Source organism: Cucurbita pepo, chromosome LG12, assembly GCF_002806865.2.
Source record: "Cucurbita pepo subsp. pepo cultivar mu-cu-16 chromosome LG12, ASM280686v2, whole genome shotgun sequence".
In the NCBI taxonomy this organism is placed as follows: Eukaryota; Viridiplantae; Streptophyta; class Magnoliopsida; order Cucurbitales; family Cucurbitaceae; genus Cucurbita; species Cucurbita pepo.
Window position 1 is genome coordinate 6,711,384 of NC_036649.1, and position 18,654 is coordinate 6,730,037.

At 33.9% G+C, this 18,654-nt stretch overlaps 3 protein-coding genes across 5 annotated transcripts; 2 read left to right on the forward strand and 1 right to left on the reverse strand.

The window, feature by feature from the left end:
* The first annotated feature begins 1,420 nt into the window (after positions 1-1,420).
* On the forward strand, positions 1,421-3,504 carry LOC111807619 (auxin-induced protein AUX22-like). Its single transcript, XM_023693420.1, is given in 4 exon segments — positions 1,421-1,547; positions 1,550-1,957; positions 2,146-2,239; positions 3,177-3,504. Coding segments are annotated over 4 exon segments (714 nt in total). The 3' UTR covers positions 3,262-3,504.
* A 395-nt stretch (positions 3,505-3,899) lies between these two features.
* On the reverse strand, positions 3,900-8,157 carry LOC111807617 (D-glycerate 3-kinase, chloroplastic). Of its 2 annotated transcripts, none has more exons than XM_023693418.1 (12): positions 7,706-8,157; positions 6,396-6,781; positions 6,108-6,187; positions 5,967-6,018; positions 5,846-5,887; positions 5,703-5,781; positions 5,591-5,628; positions 5,432-5,500; positions 5,277-5,351; positions 4,604-4,720; positions 4,470-4,520; positions 3,900-4,374 (listed from the first exon to the last, which is right to left on the reverse strand). In XM_023693418.1, exons 1-12 carry the CDS (start codon positions 7,917-7,919, stop codon positions 4,231-4,233), a joined length of 1,347 nt encoding a protein of 448 aa, XP_023549186.1. In that variant the 5' UTR covers positions 7,920-8,157; the 3' UTR covers positions 3,900-4,230. The 2 variants fall into 2 exon arrangements, with proteins under 2 accessions (XP_023549186.1, XP_023549187.1); XM_023693419.1 differs by having other exon boundaries at positions 5,591-5,622; positions 7,706-8,156.
* A 3,666-nt stretch (positions 8,158-11,823) lies between these two features.
* Positions 11,824-17,679, forward strand: LOC111806408 (cyclin-A2-3-like). 2 transcript variants are annotated; one of them, XR_002816804.1, is made up of 12 exons: positions 11,824-12,034; positions 13,035-13,382; positions 13,612-13,948; positions 14,571-14,695; positions 15,575-15,667; positions 15,874-16,007; positions 16,263-16,415; positions 16,516-16,549; positions 16,655-16,804; positions 16,892-17,026; positions 17,128-17,299; positions 17,382-17,679. XR_002816804.1 is itself a non-coding variant. In XM_023691707.1 (11 exons), exons 2-11 carry the CDS (start codon positions 13,086-13,088, stop codon positions 17,179-17,181), a joined length of 1,512 nt encoding a protein of 503 aa, XP_023547475.1. In that variant the 5' UTR covers positions 11,824-12,034; positions 13,035-13,085; the 3' UTR covers positions 17,182-17,679. The 2 variants fall into 2 exon arrangements, 1 of the variants encoding a protein (XP_023547475.1); XM_023691707.1 differs by having other exon boundaries at positions 17,128-17,679.
* Positions 17,680-18,654: the final 975 nt, after the last annotated feature.

An 18,654-nucleotide genomic window follows, 5' to 3' on the forward strand; every position in this document is an offset into this window, starting at 1 on the left:
ATTTGATTGGAGACATAATTAGTGTCATCAATATTTTGGCACACCCAATTCTTCTTCATCATCAATTTGATTTTCTTTCCATCATAAATCCAAATTGTCCTCAATAACGCGGAATCCAACGAATAAAAACTAAACATTTGTTTGTCGGTAAGTTTTAGCTCGTACCCTCGTGGGCACGTTCCTCCCAGAGTCACTGGTCTAATTGAAATCAACTAATGCATGTAGAATATGGAGCGGGTTTTGAGCTGATCACTTGACTCTATAGACTTCCTCTCCTATCTGCTTCATTACAAAGTCGATTATCGAGTCAAACCGTTAGGTCCCAACAAGGTTATCGGCATAATTAAATTAAGTTTAGTTATTTTTCTATAAAAAAAATGTGTCGAATATTGTGTATATCATTGATTTTGTTACAATAATTAATCTCAAGTATATAGTATAGATTAAAAGATATAATGATGATTATTATTTATATTTTAATTATTTTATTTTCTTATTTATTTATATATGAAATTAAAGATGTGGAATGGATGCACATGCTTCATACTTATTTCCAAAAGTATAGCTCCATGTGATCATTGTCTATTGGTATGTACTCATGAAATGTTCTTCAATTACTTTATATCAAAAATAATAATAATTATTATTATTATTGGAATAAAATTAAATTAAATCTAATTTTGGTTGTTTGGTTTAATTATTTTTAATATCATAAAAATCATTAATTAAAATTATTTTAAAAGTGAAAACCATGATTAAAAAAAAAATTGACAAAAGAATTTTTTAGAGAAATTAAATTTTTTAATTTTTATTTCTTATATAATTTTGGTTAAATTTTAAGCTTATAACCTTGGAAACATATTTAATTAAAATTTTGAATTATTTGAAATTTTAAAAATTTTCTAATAAGTCTTCCCGACAGTTATATGTTGTAAGTCGTTAGTCGTTGTTGTTGCCTTTTTGCTTGCATCACATATAACACCAATTTCAATCTCTCAAATCTTGCCTTCAAAACTCTCTTTCAAAATCTCTCTGTCCTCGTTTTCTAAAATTTTCTTCTTGAATCTGGGCCAGAAGCTCGAGCATACGTCGTTTAGCCGTAGGCGACGCAAGAACGAATTGGCTTAATTCACTTGTTGCTTGAAAGTGAGTATCGCACAATCGCAAATTCGCTGCCATCAAAAGTGCTTGTTTTTACCTCTGAATTTTACCACTCCCTAATTTTTTTTTTAATTTTATATTTAGTGGATTCATAAATTTTAATAAAATAAATAATTTGTAGATTAAATTTGTAATTTTGAAAGTTGTCCCGAGACTAAATAAAGACGCGTTACAAAATTTCTTAAGAATATTTTATATAATAAAAAATAAAATAAAATAAAATAAAAACCCTAAACATAAATCCTGCATCCAACTTATTATGCCGGTCCTTAACGGTGTCTTAGGGAGCATCAAGACCCCACCTTTGTTCCTCGTCTCCTTAGTTGACCTGTCATTGTTTACCACTTCCCTCTTCTATATATCCCTTTTCCCTTTTCATTTTCCCATTCTAAACACACAAAAAAACACCCATTCTTCCATCAAATGGCAAACGAATCCCTCGGACTCGAGATCACCGAGCTTCGCCTAGGTCTCCCTGGAAACAACGACAAAAACGAGAAGAAACGAGCCTACGCAGATATCGTCGATGAAGATGAGCCGAGTAGGGTCGATGCCAGCCGAAAGAATAACACGACGAGTAAGGGACAGGTTGTGGGGTGGCCACCTGTGTGTTCTTATCGAAAAAAGAATAGCTTTGGAGAGAAAGAGTCGTTGCTTAAGAATGAGAATTCGAAAATGTACGTGAAGATTAGCATGGATGGAGCTCCATTTTTACGTAAACTTGACTTGGGTTCTCATGAAGGTTACTCAGATCTTGCTGTTGCTCTTGAGAAGCTCTTTGCTTGCTTTGGAACCGGTAAATTAATTTAACGCTCTATTTTCTTCCTCTTTTGTACACGTTTTTTTACTATTTGTAGAGTAACTTAATAAGTTAATGACTATGTGTAGAGTAACTTAATAAGTTAATATTGCATGGTAATTAAAAGTTTTTTCATCCTAGAAAAATATATAAATAACAGTATGGGCATATTTGTAAAATGACAGGGAAGACATCAAAGCATGGAGAAAGTTCTGATTACGTTCCCATTTACGAGGACAAAGATGGAGACTGGATGCTCGTTGGAGACGTTCCATGGGAGTAAGTTTACTTTTTATCTTTTTAATCTCTAAATTTAATTTTTCTTTTTTACTAAAATTAAATTTTTCTTTTTCTTTTTACTAAAAATAAATTTTTCTTTTTCTTTTTACTAAAATTAAATTTTTATTTTTTCTAGTTTAATAAATCATGTAGGGTAAAATTTTAAATTAATAACTTACCATCGATGACATGTGTCTAAACCACTCTCATTTTCTAGGTCTAAATTAAAAATGTCCATTTAACTCATAAATAAGGATTATATTTCCTGTCCCACCTCAATCCTACTCCAATTTTAGAGTTGTCATTATTTTTTTATTTTATTTTATGAATAGGTATTTCTTTACTTAAAATAAATAAATATTTTTTCAGGGTTGAATATTATGTTATACATCCAACATATTATCCATTAAATACTCTTTAAAATAAATATATATTTTTTAAAATTAATATATAAAAAAATAAATGAAGAATTTTGTGGACGTAGAGATTGATTAAAGGATGGGGAAAAGAACGGGAAAGCTTCTGGATCCCCGCTCCTGTAGAAGGAATATATATATATATATATATATATATATATATATATATGTTAAATTACCGTTGATAACGGTGTTTTAAATTGAAGTCTTCCGTCAAAGTCAATTTGATTTGATTGATACACTTCATTTATGAAGAGAGGTAGGGGATGGGCAAAATGGTCTTTTCAGATCTCCCATTCCATTCATTAACGCGCACAACATGATACCGACACGAACCAAACCTTAATAATAATGTCAGCCAGATTACAAAGTTGTCCCTCGCTGCATTTCTCCTTGCCCCCTGCCCGACACATCCCATTTAAAATCATAATAATCCAATTTTATATTTGAAAAGAATTATTCCGTAATTAAAATTGTTATTATAATTTTTAAAAAAATTAATAATATTATTAATTTTTCAGGATGTTTATTGAATCGTGCAAGAGGTTGAGGATAATGAAGAGATCCGAGGCCAAAGGGTTCGGCCTGCAATTTAAAGATCTATGAGCATTGAGCAGAAGAAAATGGAAAGAAGATGAAGATGTCCTCTAAAAATGAAGGCATATTTTCGTTAATTTTTATATTTTTAATCTTTTGGTTAATTGTTATGACTTTATTTTGTTTGAAAATAGACATAAAAGTAATTCCTATAATTATTATAGGACCTCTTTATTAATTGTAAGTGTGCCATGCTATTTTAGGAGGGACATTTTATATAATTAGATTATAGTAATATATAACTTATTTTACTTAATTTTATTTCGATACTCATTTTCAATTAGGAAGTGCTCATATGACTCGATAATTTGACCAACCCAAACTACCCAACTCAAACCATAAGCGATGGGTTGGGTTAAATTTTTTTCGGTTTGAGCTGGGTTAAATTTTTAAAAAACCCAAAAATTCAGGTCAATTTACATGTTGACATTTTTTGGTTTGGTCAACCCGACCAATCCAAAAATAGTTTACAATCCAACTTAACTCTATCATACTTTTAAGATTACTCCGATTAAAAACATTTGACATTTATTACCTACGTTAGTGATAAGCTGTGACTTGTAAATATTTGTTATTTAAAAGTGATGTGATTTTAATTATTAATTTCTAATTTTTTTCTTAGTTCATATAAAACTAATATTAGCCAATTATCCAAACAAATCCACCACATTGGGCCTAAGCCCAAACTTTTTGTCTATTGGATTGATAAGCCCATATTGACCTCAACTTGTAGACTTGAAGTCCCTAATAAAAGTTCGAATTGAAAAGTTCTTTTAACCAAGTCCCTAATTAAAAGTTCTAATTTTCAATTTTGTGTCTTAATAAAAGTTTGAATTTTTTTTCAAAGACTAAATTAGCAATTTATGGAACAAATCCAAAAGTAAGAGCTCGTACCTGTGTGGAAGTAGTAGGTAAGTGGTATCCACATAGGGGTGTAAAAAGGCAGTCAAAAGAGCATGTGAAAGCTGAGAAACCCACCTAATAACCAAGAATTGGATTCCTTTCTTCATCGATTTCAACCACAAGCAGCCTCTTTGGATCTGACCCACTTGGCCCTTCCGAGTATAACGTGGGAAGATAAGCCTTGTACGCCGGCAGATAACGTGAAACAAAATCTCTCACCTGAAAACAACCACCATCACAACTTCCTCATCCATACAATCAACTACTTCATTACCATCTTACTATTGCAACTTTGATGTTTCGTTTCGGAGTACCTCTTCGTCGCTCATCCCCGGTTTTCCTGCCTCTCTCATTGCAATCTCTGCCTGCAAATTCATAACAATATGCAGTTCTTAAGGTTGCTGAAACCCAGTTGGTTGTATGGTAATAATGTGTTAACAAAGCTTACCTGCAGCCGCCAATTGTAAACACAACTGGGGTCGTTTATCTTGATCACGATCCACGCCTTTATGTACTTGTCCCAAGCGTTGTAGTACGCTTTCATGTTGTTGTTCACTGTCTCAAGCTGTCAAAGTTGAATGTTCATTTGAGAGAGATTTTCTCATGTTTTGTTTTCCTTTGTTACTTTTTGAGTTTGAAGAGATACAATGGTATAGTATAAAACAGACCGGTTGAAATAGAAAAAGATGTTAATGATAGATTGACTATAATAGCCCAAGCCATAGTAGATATTGTCTTCTTTGGGCTTTCCCTCAAGGTTTTAAAATACGATTGGTAGTGAGACGTTTCCACACCGTTATAAGCAATGTCTTGTTCCCCTCTCCAACCGACGTGGGATCTCACAATCCACCCCCTTGGGGGCCAGTGTCCTCATTGGCACATCGCCCGGTGTCTGGCTCTAATACCATTTGTAACGGCTGAAGCCTACCGCTAGCAGATATTGTCATCTTTTGGGTTTCCCTTTCAGGCTTTCCCTCAAAGTTTTAAAATGCGTCTGGTAGAGAGAGGTTTCCACGTTCTTATAAACTATGTTTCGCTCTCCTCAAATGATGTGGGATCTCACATTGACAAATGAGGGCAAGCTTGAAAATTAAGTTCTGGAAAGTTGAAAAGGGTATAACCTGTGGATCAACTGCTGTGACAGCTTCTGTCGAGAGCGGTTTGAAGCCAAGCATCCAGCCTTCAAACAAGACAACCTAAAGGTAACCAAATCAAAGTTTATGTAGCTAGGTGCAATAAAGTTTAAGTTCCTTCTTTGTTAAATTAAATATCTTACTGTTAGTGGTCCTTCAACCTCTGGCCAAGTAGAAGGATCAGCCCTGTCACCTCTTCCACTGAATGCAGACTGGTTTAAACAGAGGACATGGGAGGCTGAGAATCACAAGTGACCGGAATTATATAGAAGCAAACCAAGGGGATGGCTATTTGCACTTACTTTATCATATCTGGGAATCTTCATCTTTAAACCTTCATCTTAAAAGAGAACTAAATTAGTAAACAATCAAAATAAGGGAAACAGAAGCAAAAGAAGTGAAGGAGATGCTGACCTTCCTTGGTCATCTTGTATAGAGCTGTGAGTGTTTCAACCGACAGTTCGAGATCGTGACTTCCAGCATTTCCACGAAACTAAAAATTGACGAAGTTATAACTAACGGAAGGAATATAAGAGGATGAGACCGAAAAAAGTTACCTCCAGAAGTGCATTTCCCGCATTGCTTTCCCTCAGTTGGGTCTACCATGTGACACTTAACTTATTAATAGTTCTGCAAACGGAAAGGAAATGCTAACAACATCATAGATGGCAAACCAACCTGCCCTTCAGCTGTGAGATAGAAGTCATCAATGGATAACATAGCAGACTTCCTGAGATAGAACTTCAGTCAGAAATTCAGTCACTGCTTCAGCAGATACTCAGCTCTCTTTATGGTAAATTTACTAGCATCGCAGCCTACCTGCCTGTTACTTCGAAAAGATAATTGAGAGCATACACGAGTGTCGTCTTGCCACAACCTTGCGGAGCGCTAAATCCTATCTACACAAGCACCAATAAGTGGTTTGAAGACAAGTAGTCAGAGGAATAAAGAAAATTTAGCTCTGATAGTAATAGCCAGCGTAATTAATAGGCCACGAGTAAAGAACGTCCATGAAAGCTTAGCCTCGTGCGAAACATCTTAATTCCTCAAAGCGGAAGAACATCAAATAATAATTATAAGCAGGTTTGCAATGAGATTAAAGCTTACCACTAAGGGAGGTATTTCTTCTTCTTCTTTAAATAAGGAATGGTGTTGAGATATTTGATCCTCACACCAAAAAAACACAGGTATATAGTAATGGTAAAATCTTGCTTTCTGGGGAATTGTGAGCTCCATTTCATTAACCTTGAACAATCGACAAAGATAAGAACCATAAGCCAGCCATTTATCTATGGCATCAGCTACATTTTGAGGGCTCATACCCAACTTTTCTATCAAGGGACCTGAGCATATGAATTCAAAAAGATCCTCCACAGTGGAAACTTGTGCTGGTTTCATGGGTAGTGCATAACAAACGGTGCCTTGATAACACTTGTCGGAGGCAGCAACACTGCGACCCGAGGAGTTATCTTGAATCCATGAACATCCATTGCCTAGAGTAAAAGGAAGAGATCAATGATTAAGAACGCAGCATACTATACAAGATATGGTAGAACAGCATTGGCCATCAAACAATAGAACTTCAGCTTTCTGAAACTACAGATAGAAGCTTCACTACAAATCCTGAAAAGTTCATTCATAAAATACAAGAATTAGCTCTCTGACTTAACTACAAATTACGAACTATTTATGTGAAATTGCACGTCGATAAAGGTGCGGAAACCTCTTCCTAGCATACGCGTTTTAAAACCGTGGGACTGACGGCGATAGCGGTGGGCTTGGACGGTTACAATTTATGATGCTTTTACTTATCATAAGTCTCATATAAGAATGTCCCTTAAACGGAAGGGAACAACGTTCCAAGCATGAATAGAATTACTTATTATAAGTCTCATATAAGAACGGAACAACGTTCCAAGCATGAATAGAACGATCTAAAAAGAATGCCCAATCTAGAGAGATTGTCATATCTCTATGATGAATGTATAACGAAGTTTGATGAGTACAAAGATAAAAGGAAAAAGGGATTAGTCTATACGTTAGAAACCAAAAACATCCAAACACCAAGAATGAACAGAATCCATTTCTAGAACCAAATGATATTGCAGAAAAATAAAAACAACGTTTCATTCTTGCATCATGAAACCAAATTCCCAAGAACATGTCGCAACAATTTCCCTCCATATTAACAGAGAATATTGCACAGCCAAACGCATAAAAAAACCTTCCTAAAAGTAGCACAGCATTCGAAATCGAAGAACACTTCATAACCTTCCTAACATTCGACAACCAATTACTCCTCACCATCATCAGAAACCATTCCAAGATGCCAAAAAGAGGATATGACAGAACCAAATAGACAAAACCTGATAATCACAATAGTATTCCATCAAAACTAAGTCGTGAGAAGAAAATACCTGATTTCGCCAAATCGGTCGCCAAATAACAGAGTCTAGAAATGGACTGATCGGTTTTACCCATCGCAAATGAAGAAGAAGAAGAAGAAGAAGAAGAAACAGAGACATGATGAACGTGAGGGGAAGAGCGGAATTTATAAAAACCAACGCCATTACGATTGCTACAGAAAACAGAGGAAAGAATTGAAGTCTGAGATAGCAGCTGAGTTGCCATTCTTATCAATCGCTCACTGTGAGAGATTCGTAATCGATTATCATCTCCGAGTCTTCATGGTTCTGGTTCGTGGCCGGCTTTTACGCGCCAGAAATGAAGGAAGGTCGGAAGGAGAGAGAGAGATGAAAGCTGTGCGGATATGAATTGAGAATTTGAGATGACAATTCTCTTTCGTTCTCTGAGAAAAATTCAATTTTCTCTCTCTTTTTTTTTTTGTTTTTTTTCAAAGACGAAGATCATATTCAACGAAACTCTGCGTCGGTTCCTTACGCCATATTATTTTTTTGTTTATTATATTTATTTTATTTTAAAATGCAACCATTTTTTGTTTTTTTTGTCTGGTTGAGTTGAATTTTTTTTTAAATAAAAAATTCAATTCAATTTACGAGTTCGATGTTTTTTCAATTTGATCAACTGGATCGATTCGAAAATAGGGTTATAACTCAACTCTCTATTTTTTAAAATTTAAAATATTTAACGTTTGTAACCAATGTTAGTGATGATGGTGACTTATAAATATTTAATATTTGAATTTTACGGAATTTTAGTTATTAATGTAGGATAAATATAATTTTTTTAAATAATAAAAAAATCAATCCCGACAATTCAACTCAACCCAACTCGAAAATAGAAGGTTGGATTGGGATAAGTTGTTAACTCTATTTAGGTGACTCAGGTCATCAACCCAACTAACTCGAAATTTTCGAACAATCCAAAACATTTCTCCAATTCAACCCGTAAGTATTAAAGACTTATATATAATATTAAATTTTATGAAATAAATATAATATTAAAAAATTTAAAATTAGGACAATTTAATTCATAATATTGATCTAAAAATACCCCAAATAATAATAGACCACTTCTTTACCGATAAATAGATTTTAATTAATATTTTTATATGCTTCGAGGATAAGATTTTATTTAAATATAATGATCGACTTTCATTTATTCTTATTTTCATTTAAAATTTAAATATCATATCCTAATTTCGACTCGTTCTTATTCACTTAACTTCTTCCCTAAAAAATTTGCTACAATATTAGATGTAGTTCTTATCATCGGTGATATAACTATCGTCATCGAAGGTTCGGGCCTGCTCTTTGTGTTATAGTTTTCGCTCATTTCAAAGTCAGATGTGGTTCTCGAGTCGCTGCATAATACTCGTATGACAATATAGTCGTTCGCGTAGATGCACGTGATATAGTGATTAGGGAATTCATGCAATGACAATGAACCTAGGGAGGATGTCGTTTGTTTGATTTTTTTTGTGGTTATTATTATTATTTTTTATATAGATAAATATAAATGAAGGGAAGCTGAGTGCCATAAATTGTATAAGGGTGGTATGCGGTGGATATTAGAGGGTTCCATATCCAAATGCATTTATGGTTCATTTCTTTTAAATTAATTAAAGAAAAGCAAAAATAAATTATAATAAAATAATTATAAAAAAAAAAGTTTATAATTATTACTCTCTTACTTGAGTAGTGTTAGATGAACACGACTATCCATTGGTCTGAGGGGAAGCCCAAAGCAAAGCCATGAGAGCTTATGCTCAAAGTGGACAATATCATACAATTGTGGAGAGTTGTGATTCCTAAGTTGGTATCAGAGTCATGCCCTAAACTTAGTCGTGCCAATAGATTGGTAAATCCTCAAATGTCGAACAAAGGACTCCAAAAGAAAAAAGAGTCGAGCCTCGATTAAGGGAAAACGTACTTTGTTCGAGGGAAGATATTGGATGATGAAAGTCCCACGTCGACTAATTTAGGGAACGATCATGAGTTTATAATCAAGGAATACTATCCTCATTGGTCTGATGCCTTTTGGAAAGTCCAAAACAAAGGTACGTGAGCTTATGCTTAAAGTGGACAATATCATATCATTACGTAGAGACGCGAAAATATTAATTTTTAAATTTATTTAAATAAAAAAATATCATTTTTAGTTTAAAGATTTTATTTATATGATTTCTAAAATTTTTTATTTTTTTTTTTAATATGAATTTTATGATTAATAAATTTTAAATTTGTATTTTGTAGATGGAAAGATTTTAAAATTAAAAAATTAAAAAAATTAAATTTTATCAAAATTTAATTAACAAATTTATAATGATTGATTATTTGGAGATTAATTTCGGTTAACTAGGAATATTTATGATTTATTATTAAGATAATCTAACCTCTAACTAGGTTTAATGTGCGTTTATGTGTTTGATTTGGTTTGGTTTAATTTGGTTGTCATGTACTATACTTGCTATATTAATCATGCCACGTTGCATAAATACATTAAAAATAATGTATTTCTGTTAACAATTTATTTAATGCATTCCATAAATAAGCATCATTTAATGAAAAAAGGTGTGCAACATCACGTGAATTCGTTGAACCCAAACGATTTCATTAATTGAAGAAATTAATGCATAATATGTGACGTACGAGTTATTACTAGGATAAGATGATTAAGAAAAACTTAAAAAATTGAAAGTTACTGTCTATACTAACGTTACTAACAACATGTGCCTTTTTGAATGATCTCCTAAAATTTTCTTAAGAAACAGAAGAGTGAGGACAAAACATGTTGAAGGGACACGTGTTAGTTTGTGGGGATAATTTTTATTCTTAAAAATAAGAAGCAAGTCGTGGGAGTAGGGGTGTGGAGATTTTTTTGACCTAACCCAAAAGTTCGGGTGGGTTGTATCGGTAACCCAACCCAATCCAAAACTTTTCACAACAACTCAATCCAACCTTCTATTTTTGGGTTGGGTCCGAATTGAGTTGTCCAATTTGTTTAGTTTTATTTATCAACCATTTATATTCAGATACAATTTTAAATAAAATATATTAAAAATTTATAAATAAACCCAAATCATTATATAATTATAAGTTTAAAAAAAATAATAGAAACTATTAAAAATAATAAAACGTAAAAAAAAAAAAAACAAATTAAATTAAAAATAATAAAAAGAATCAGGTGGATTCATTACCACACTGGCAAGCCCATTAATATGAAACAATATTTAATATATTTTATATATTTTTATTTGGCTCGGGTCAATTCGAAGGTTTTGCTCACGAACTCGAAATCTAATCGATTCAGTTTAGATTTAGAAAAATGAACCAAACCCTACCCGAATTACTAATCCAACCCAACCCAACCTTTATAGTTCGGGTTAGATTGATCCGAGTTATCGGGTTGAATGTATACCTAGAGGATATAAATGTATTTATTTGATACAGATTTACGGTAGAGAAAAAAATAATATAAAATTGGAAACTATTTATAATTTTTTTAATTTTAAATAACGGAGAATAATCAGTAATTTTTTCAAAATTGGAAAAAGATAAAATTTATCCATTAACCAGTCATTTTCCCTAAATTAGTGGAATTAAACTAAAATTAAGAAACACAAAAAAGAAAAAAACAGGAATTAGGCGATTATGTTCAAAACCATAAAAAAAATAAAATAAAAAAATAAAACATGGCATGTGGCCAGACCTACGTAAGCTTGAAAAACTTTATCCAATAACAAGACAAAACAAATCTGACTCTGTTACGTGGCAAAATTGAATAGGTTGATAAAAAAATTTAAATTCTCGAAAAACAGAGGATAGGAGCTCAGGTTGACATTACAAAAGTAGCCTTTTGTTCGTTGGAAAGAAAGGGGTAATAAGGTAAATTTGAGGAATAAAAATTGAGAATCTGGACTCACGCGCGAGCTTACCGTAAGGTGATAATAAAAATTGAAGAGCTGACAGCTTCGAGTCCATGCAGTGTGTTGTTCTCACTTTTTTGGTCAAAACAGCAAACGCCATTAAGACACGATTATTCATTTAATAATATTATTAATAACTGTTTTTCCTTTTTATTTATTTATTTATGTTTTTAATTTTGTTCTTTTGAAATCTTTTCGTTTATTTTTTTTCCAGATTTTTTTTTTTTGCCCTTCTCTATGTTTCAAATTTCGATTTCATCCCGCTCGCTCCCATTCCAACTTTACTCACCCACACCACACTGTCCTTTATCTCTCCGATATTCTTGTTTTGATTCAACCTTTTCGATCTTCATCTCGAGCTCCAATGGAGGTCTTGGAGCTTGGAAGACAGATTCAGGTTTATTTCTTGTCCGCTTCTTTTTTGATTTACGCGATTGTTTCGTCGTTGTGGATTAGGGCGGAGTGGAGTTTGATGTTCTTGAAGATTTGGGGATGGATTTTATGTGTTGGAATGGTGGGATTTGTGGGGGTTTTAGCTGGGCGATTTGGGGTTTGATGATTGTTGAAATTTTGGCGAAAGAAATGGAGGAGTTTAGGTTTGAATTGTTTCTTAAAAGACTGTGCAATAATGAAATGGACATTTGTAGTAATTTGGACGTAATGCAAGAATGTCAATTACACTACTGAAACTTGGATTTGGTGCAACACATTGTGTAGATCCTTAGGTCTTCCCCTTTTTCTTCTGCTTTCTTGGTGGCCAAGCACCTTGGTTACTCGACACTTCTTTTCTTTATTGTTTTTTACTGGTAAACTACTTGGAAATCCATGTTTGTTCATCACATTCTCTTGACCTAATGCCAATCAGTTCTTTAAGCTGCTCAATGTTCTAAACTTATGATTGGCCACTCCATTGTTGATGAACATGGTGGAGTTACTACTAGGGGTAGTTTAGTAGATTTAGTACCTTTTGGCATTTCAAGAAGTGCAAGATGTTAGAAGCTCATATGGGATCTATTGATCTTTTAGATTGGTTAACCCGGCGACATTTACTTTGAATTCCTATTGTTTCTGCCTATCTTTCTCATTTCTTTGTAAATGGCATTTGTTTCAACTGTGTGGTGAAGCTCAATGTAATTTCAATCATGGCTTTGGATTAATACTGCATATATGATAGATCTGCGATATGTGAAAAGCGTGCACTATTTTAATCAAACAGTTCACTTGAAATTTGCAACTACCATACTGTTTTTTTGATCCAAAATTTGAACATTCAAGGGTGTTTGTACCATGGAGCTTCACTATGTTTCTTGTATCCCATCAAATCTTTAAGACGTTGTTGTTTAAATGAAAATTGATGGTGTTAAGATCGCTAGTTGAGAGCTGTTCATCTACCGCAGGTTTTACTCTGATGCATTTGGATGATTTAATCTTCTTTGAGACCTTCAAATATGAGAAAAGAAGAAAATCTCATCAGGGAAAATATTGGAGAATTTCCTGGTAGAATTACACGTGCTCGAGCTGCTGCATTTAGTACGTCAGGGCAGCTGCCTCCAAAAGTTCCTGCATATCAACAAGAGAGGCGGGCTGCACGAGCTAATTTGAAAAGAGCTGCTTCTGAAGAAAATAGCTGCCCTTCTATTGCTAAATCATCTCGGCCATGTAAGAGGAGGGCCGTGCTTCAGGATGTCAGCAATATTGGCTGTGAACCTTCGTACTCAAAATGTTCTAATGCAGCTAAAATTGAGGTGAACGAGTTTTCTTACTCCATATTTTATTCTGGATCTCTATGAGCCTTACAGTAATCTTTCCATGACTTGGGACTAATAAAGTTTCTTCGAATTTATTTTCATGTCTTATGGGCTACTATTGTATCTAAAAATTTTCTCGTGCCTTGCTTTGAGGACGTTATAGACGGATATCTTGCCAAGTTATGCAGATTTGTGGTTCTGGAACTTACCTTTTTTCTTTTAACAGACCAATTGTTGCAAGCCAACAATCAGAAACCGTATCAAGAAGTCAAAAGGAGCCTCATCAGTTGGTGTGGCTAACTCCAAGGTTCCTCTTGGTCTTAGAACCAAAGGAGCTTCATCAGTTGGTGTGGCGTACTCCAAGCCTCTTGATCTTAGAACACAAGGTGTACAAGCAAATGTGAGATCAAAAGCTAAGTTGAAAGTTGAGCATTCAAGTAATTCTGAAGACCATGAGGAACATCATCGGGTCGGTGGTATAAAGGAAGAGGTCACAAGTGATTTTCGGGATGATAATTGGAGGTCTCAAAGTCCTTCAGAGTCCCAAAATTTTCAAAATAAAGGTACTTATTCTCAACTTTTTATTCTCTAAACTTTATCTCATTCATAACCCTCTGAAGGAGCAGGAAAAGAGAGAATTCAGCCTACTTTATGGTGTTAATCTCTTTTTAAAGACATTTCCCCTTATTCTTATTTTTATATATAACCTAGATGCATTTTACTAGATACTGAGCACTCTAAGCTGATAAAAGTTGTAATTTGATTGCAATTTTTTTTTATTACTACGGGAGGAAATTAATTACTTCGGTTTGCTTGAGGTGACCATTCAATAAAACAAGGTCGGCTTTCCTCTTCAAAAACCATGTTAATTTTTTCTGTTTATAGAAGCCATGTTTCATATGATGAAGTTGGTGTTGGGAATACTAATAAGAATGCTGGTGTTTGAGCTTCTAGGAAACATCTGAAGCAATGTTTATTATCTGAAACAATGTTTATTCGAGAAACCAATAGTTCAAGGAACAGTATGTTCTAGAAAGTAAAAACAATTTGATTTCAAAGGATATTTTCTTTAAATGATAAGATAAATAAATTACTTCGAAATTCTTACTTTCAAGTTTTGATAGTGTTGTCACCTTCTAACATATAAACTGCTGACAACATATTTGTTGAAAATGGAAACAACAGAGAAAGTGTCGTTTATGGGGACTAGAAGCAACCTGAACATTACAGACATTGATTGTAATGACAGAGATACTCAACTGTGCACTGTCTATGCCAATGATATCCATAACAATTTACGCGTTGCTGAGGTACGTGATGTTGATTACTGTTCTTCTTATCTACTTTCTTTTTCTATTTTTCGTATGGCATTTTTGCTCATGGTCAGTGTGAATAAAGGGAAGAAAAGTGATATTGCACTTATAGAATTCACAATACAAGGAAGCTATATTTGTTTAGCATATATGTGATTATATTGATTAGGAAGGGCTTTAATAAGTTGGGATCCGAATAAGAACGCGAACACCAACTATTTTGTCGTATGTATTTCTCTATCGGATCAAGTGAATTTGCACTTCTGATGGATGCAAGCAATCAAAATGACTATCCTTGTGAAGGACATCTATCCATACGACTTTTTGTAATTATCTGCTTGGTTTTATTCGTGTGGACTGGAACCCTTATTGTAGTTAGCCATATGATTTTTTTTGTATGTCCTTGTTCAATCGTTCTTATTTTTCAATGTAAGTTCGGTTTCTTATCTAAAGAAGAAGATACCCTGAAGTACTAAAGTTGCATGTGTTGAACAGTTGAAGCGTGTCACGTTTCCTGACATGGAATGGAACATTAAGATTCCCCAATTGCTTTCTTCAACTCACATAATCAACCTTAGATGTAACTTAAGCAGTTTGTTTGAAATGACAAACGCGTTGTTTTGTTCGGACTTCTGATATGTTTTCAATCAACTCATAATCCTTGTTCTAGGATGATGCAATCATCGCTTTTGCGCCTTTAGGATCTGAAAACTTTTGCTATATATTTAAGAAACCTGAATGTTCTTGGAATGTAGTATTGGTGTTAGGCTATATACTCTTTCAATTCCATGATAAATTGATTAAACTTGGTTCCACTTTTAAAATTTAACGTTAAAGATTATATTATCTTAACTGATTGAATTTTCCTCTCTACAGCTAACCAGAAGACCGCGTCCCAATTTCATGGAAACAGTGCAGACTGATATTACCCAAAGCATGCGGGGTATATTGGTTGATTGGCTCGTTGAGGTTAGCGTTGCTTCATTAAGCCTTATTTACTTAATGAAATCATAGACTAATACTTGATTTCTTGGAGCTGTGGGATATCTCATAGTTCTTCCAAATTTCTTAAATTTTATCGAACTTATACCTCGAAAGAATGAAGTTGCACGAGCATTCATCTCGAAACAGATGCACAATTGTGAAATGGCTGATTCACAAATTTTTCGTTTTAGGTATCGGAGGAATACAAGTTAGTACCAGATACGCTCTATCTAACTGTATTTTTCATTGATTGGTATCTCTCCCAAAATTACATCGAGAGACAAAAGCTTCAACTGTTGGGTATCTCTTGCATGTTAATCGCCTCGTAAGTTTCTCAGATCTCGAGCATAGTCGTCTATGTACTTCATCCAAAAGTCTAATTGTGTTCTATGCCAAGTGATAACCCCCCTGCAGTACGCAACTATTGATGATATTAAGTGACAAAATTTGATGTCCTCATAACAAGTATCTTGCAAATACTATTTACTATGAGAACTCGAAAAAGCTCATCCAAAGATGAGCTGTACTATATTGATTTGAATATGAAGGAAGTAACACCAGTGGTCCTTGTGCCCTCCAGGAAGTATGAAGAAATTTGTGCCCCACGTGTTGAAGACTTTTGTTTCATCACTGACAGCACCTACACAAAAGAGGAGGTATTGAATATGGAAGGTCAAGTATTGAAGCATATGGGCTTTCAACTTTCTGCACCAACTGCAAAATCTTTCCTCAGGTATTTTTTGTTTGTGATGAGCTGCACAAGCAATGCAGTGCATATATAACTGTGTATAAAGGCTCGGTGTTCTTATCCGTGCATGTTTTTTTATTTTCAGGAGATACGTTCGAGCTGCACAAACGACATATAAGGTAACAATTAGGTGGTCGTACCGTACTGCCTGATAGTTTTAGGAGCTTCCTTACTTATTGTCTTATACGCAAAGCTTATATTTCTCGACTTGCATTGGTATGCAGACCCCTAGTCTTGAACTCGAGTGCCTCGCCAACTATCTTGCCGAATTAACACTGGTTGACTACGGTTTCTTGAACTTTCTTCCCTCAGTTATAGCTGCATCAGCTGTATTTCTTTCGAAATGGACGTTGGATCAGTCGAGTCACCCATGGGTATGCATTTTCCCGTCGCTTATTCTTTTCATTCATGTAGTTCTAAAATCCTTGCCAGACTTGTTAAATTCATTCTCTTTCTGACAGAATTCAACACTGGAATACTATACCTCATATAAAGCATCAGATCTGAAAAAAACTGTTCTTGCTTTACAAGATTTACAGTTGAACACCAATGGTTGTCCTCTTAGCTCGATTCGCGTCAAGTATCGACAAGAAAAGGTAAATGAGTACACACTATAATAAGTCCATAAGAAGCCATAATATGTTTGTTAACTTGGATTTGCTGTGTGTTTTCTCACGAACTGTCGTCTCGATAACAGTTCAAAGGCGTTGCAACTTTGTCTTCCCCGAAATTACTCGATACACTATTCTGAACCACGTGCTAGACGAAGGCCAACCATCCACAATTTGCCAACAGTTACCATATATACTTGATATAGAAGCTTGAGATACTCTTTCTTTGTGATTAACTCGACATGTTTAAAGCCTGAGGTCTAATGTTAATCCTTACCCTTTCCCATTAACATTCTTTTTCTCTTACATTTTTTGTTTTTTGAAGCTTTTCTGTTTATAGTTTTGTGACTTTGGTCATGCTCCTCCCCAATTGATATCGTGGCGGGCGGAGATAGGCTGTTGAATATATACATTCACAGAAGGAAGCTTTGTCTGTAAGACCATGTAGAATTGCCACCCAAGATTTTCTTTTATGTATTTACTGCTAATTTTGTTGACAAAGTTCTTAATGAATTCTATTACACACCAGACTTTGTCTCATTGTTTTGCTCCTTCTATGCTTAGTTTGTCAAGTTTTGGCACAAGTTTGGGCATTGTATTGACGTGGATATAATAAATTGATGATATGATGTTCTTTACACTTCAAATTGTTGCTCAGCTACTGATTTTTCTTGAGGAATATATATTGATTCTTGTATTGAGTGATATTTTGAAAATAGAAAGTAAAATCTACGTGGACATCATGTCCTGCCACCTCAGCAAGTTGAACCAAGACACTTGCTTTGACCAGATCGAGCCAATGAGATTATCTCCACCTAGCTTTGCCAGCTCTAGATGATGATGCTTCTTGGTTGGATATTCCATGATAGCTGCTGATTTATAGCTATAATAGCTCATTTACCACAAGTGAGTAGAGATATATATGGTAGATAACTAGGATAGATATATATTGTAGATCTAATACCAATATATATCTCCCGGTATGCTTTGAAGACGTTCTACATACTCTATATCCTCTAATCAATATAAATCTTTAGCTTCCTTTTTTTTTGTTTATCTAAATCGAGTGTACATTGTTGTGCGATCCTAACACATGACATTTGCTCACTTTGGAAGTACTAGCTTGACATCCACTTGGGGGTGAGATTGTCGTTTGGTCCAACTAAGAGTGTATATGAGGTTGAGTTGAGAAAATCTTTTGGTCCGACTAAGAGTGTATATAAGGTTGAGTTGAAAAAATCTTTTAGTCCAACTAAGTGTATATGAGGTTGAGTTGAGAATCTCTTTTGGACTGGTCTAACTTCTGTTAAATAGAGATCACTCTATTTTTTTACTCAAGTTTTCCAATATGGAATATGAATAACTTCAATCAATTATACGAGAAAATATTATATTATTAAATAAATAACCGATATTACGAAAGATAACCAACTTGGGAAATTATCAAAAGTTTTCTATATTATTGAAACTTAATTATCAATTAAATCCAAGATTTTCTTCATCATGAGAGTATTTTCTGAAATAATTTTAAATTTTGAACTTTAAAAAATGTTTATAATTTAATTATATATATATAAAAGAAGGAAACACATAAAAGAACTAAAAGAATAAAT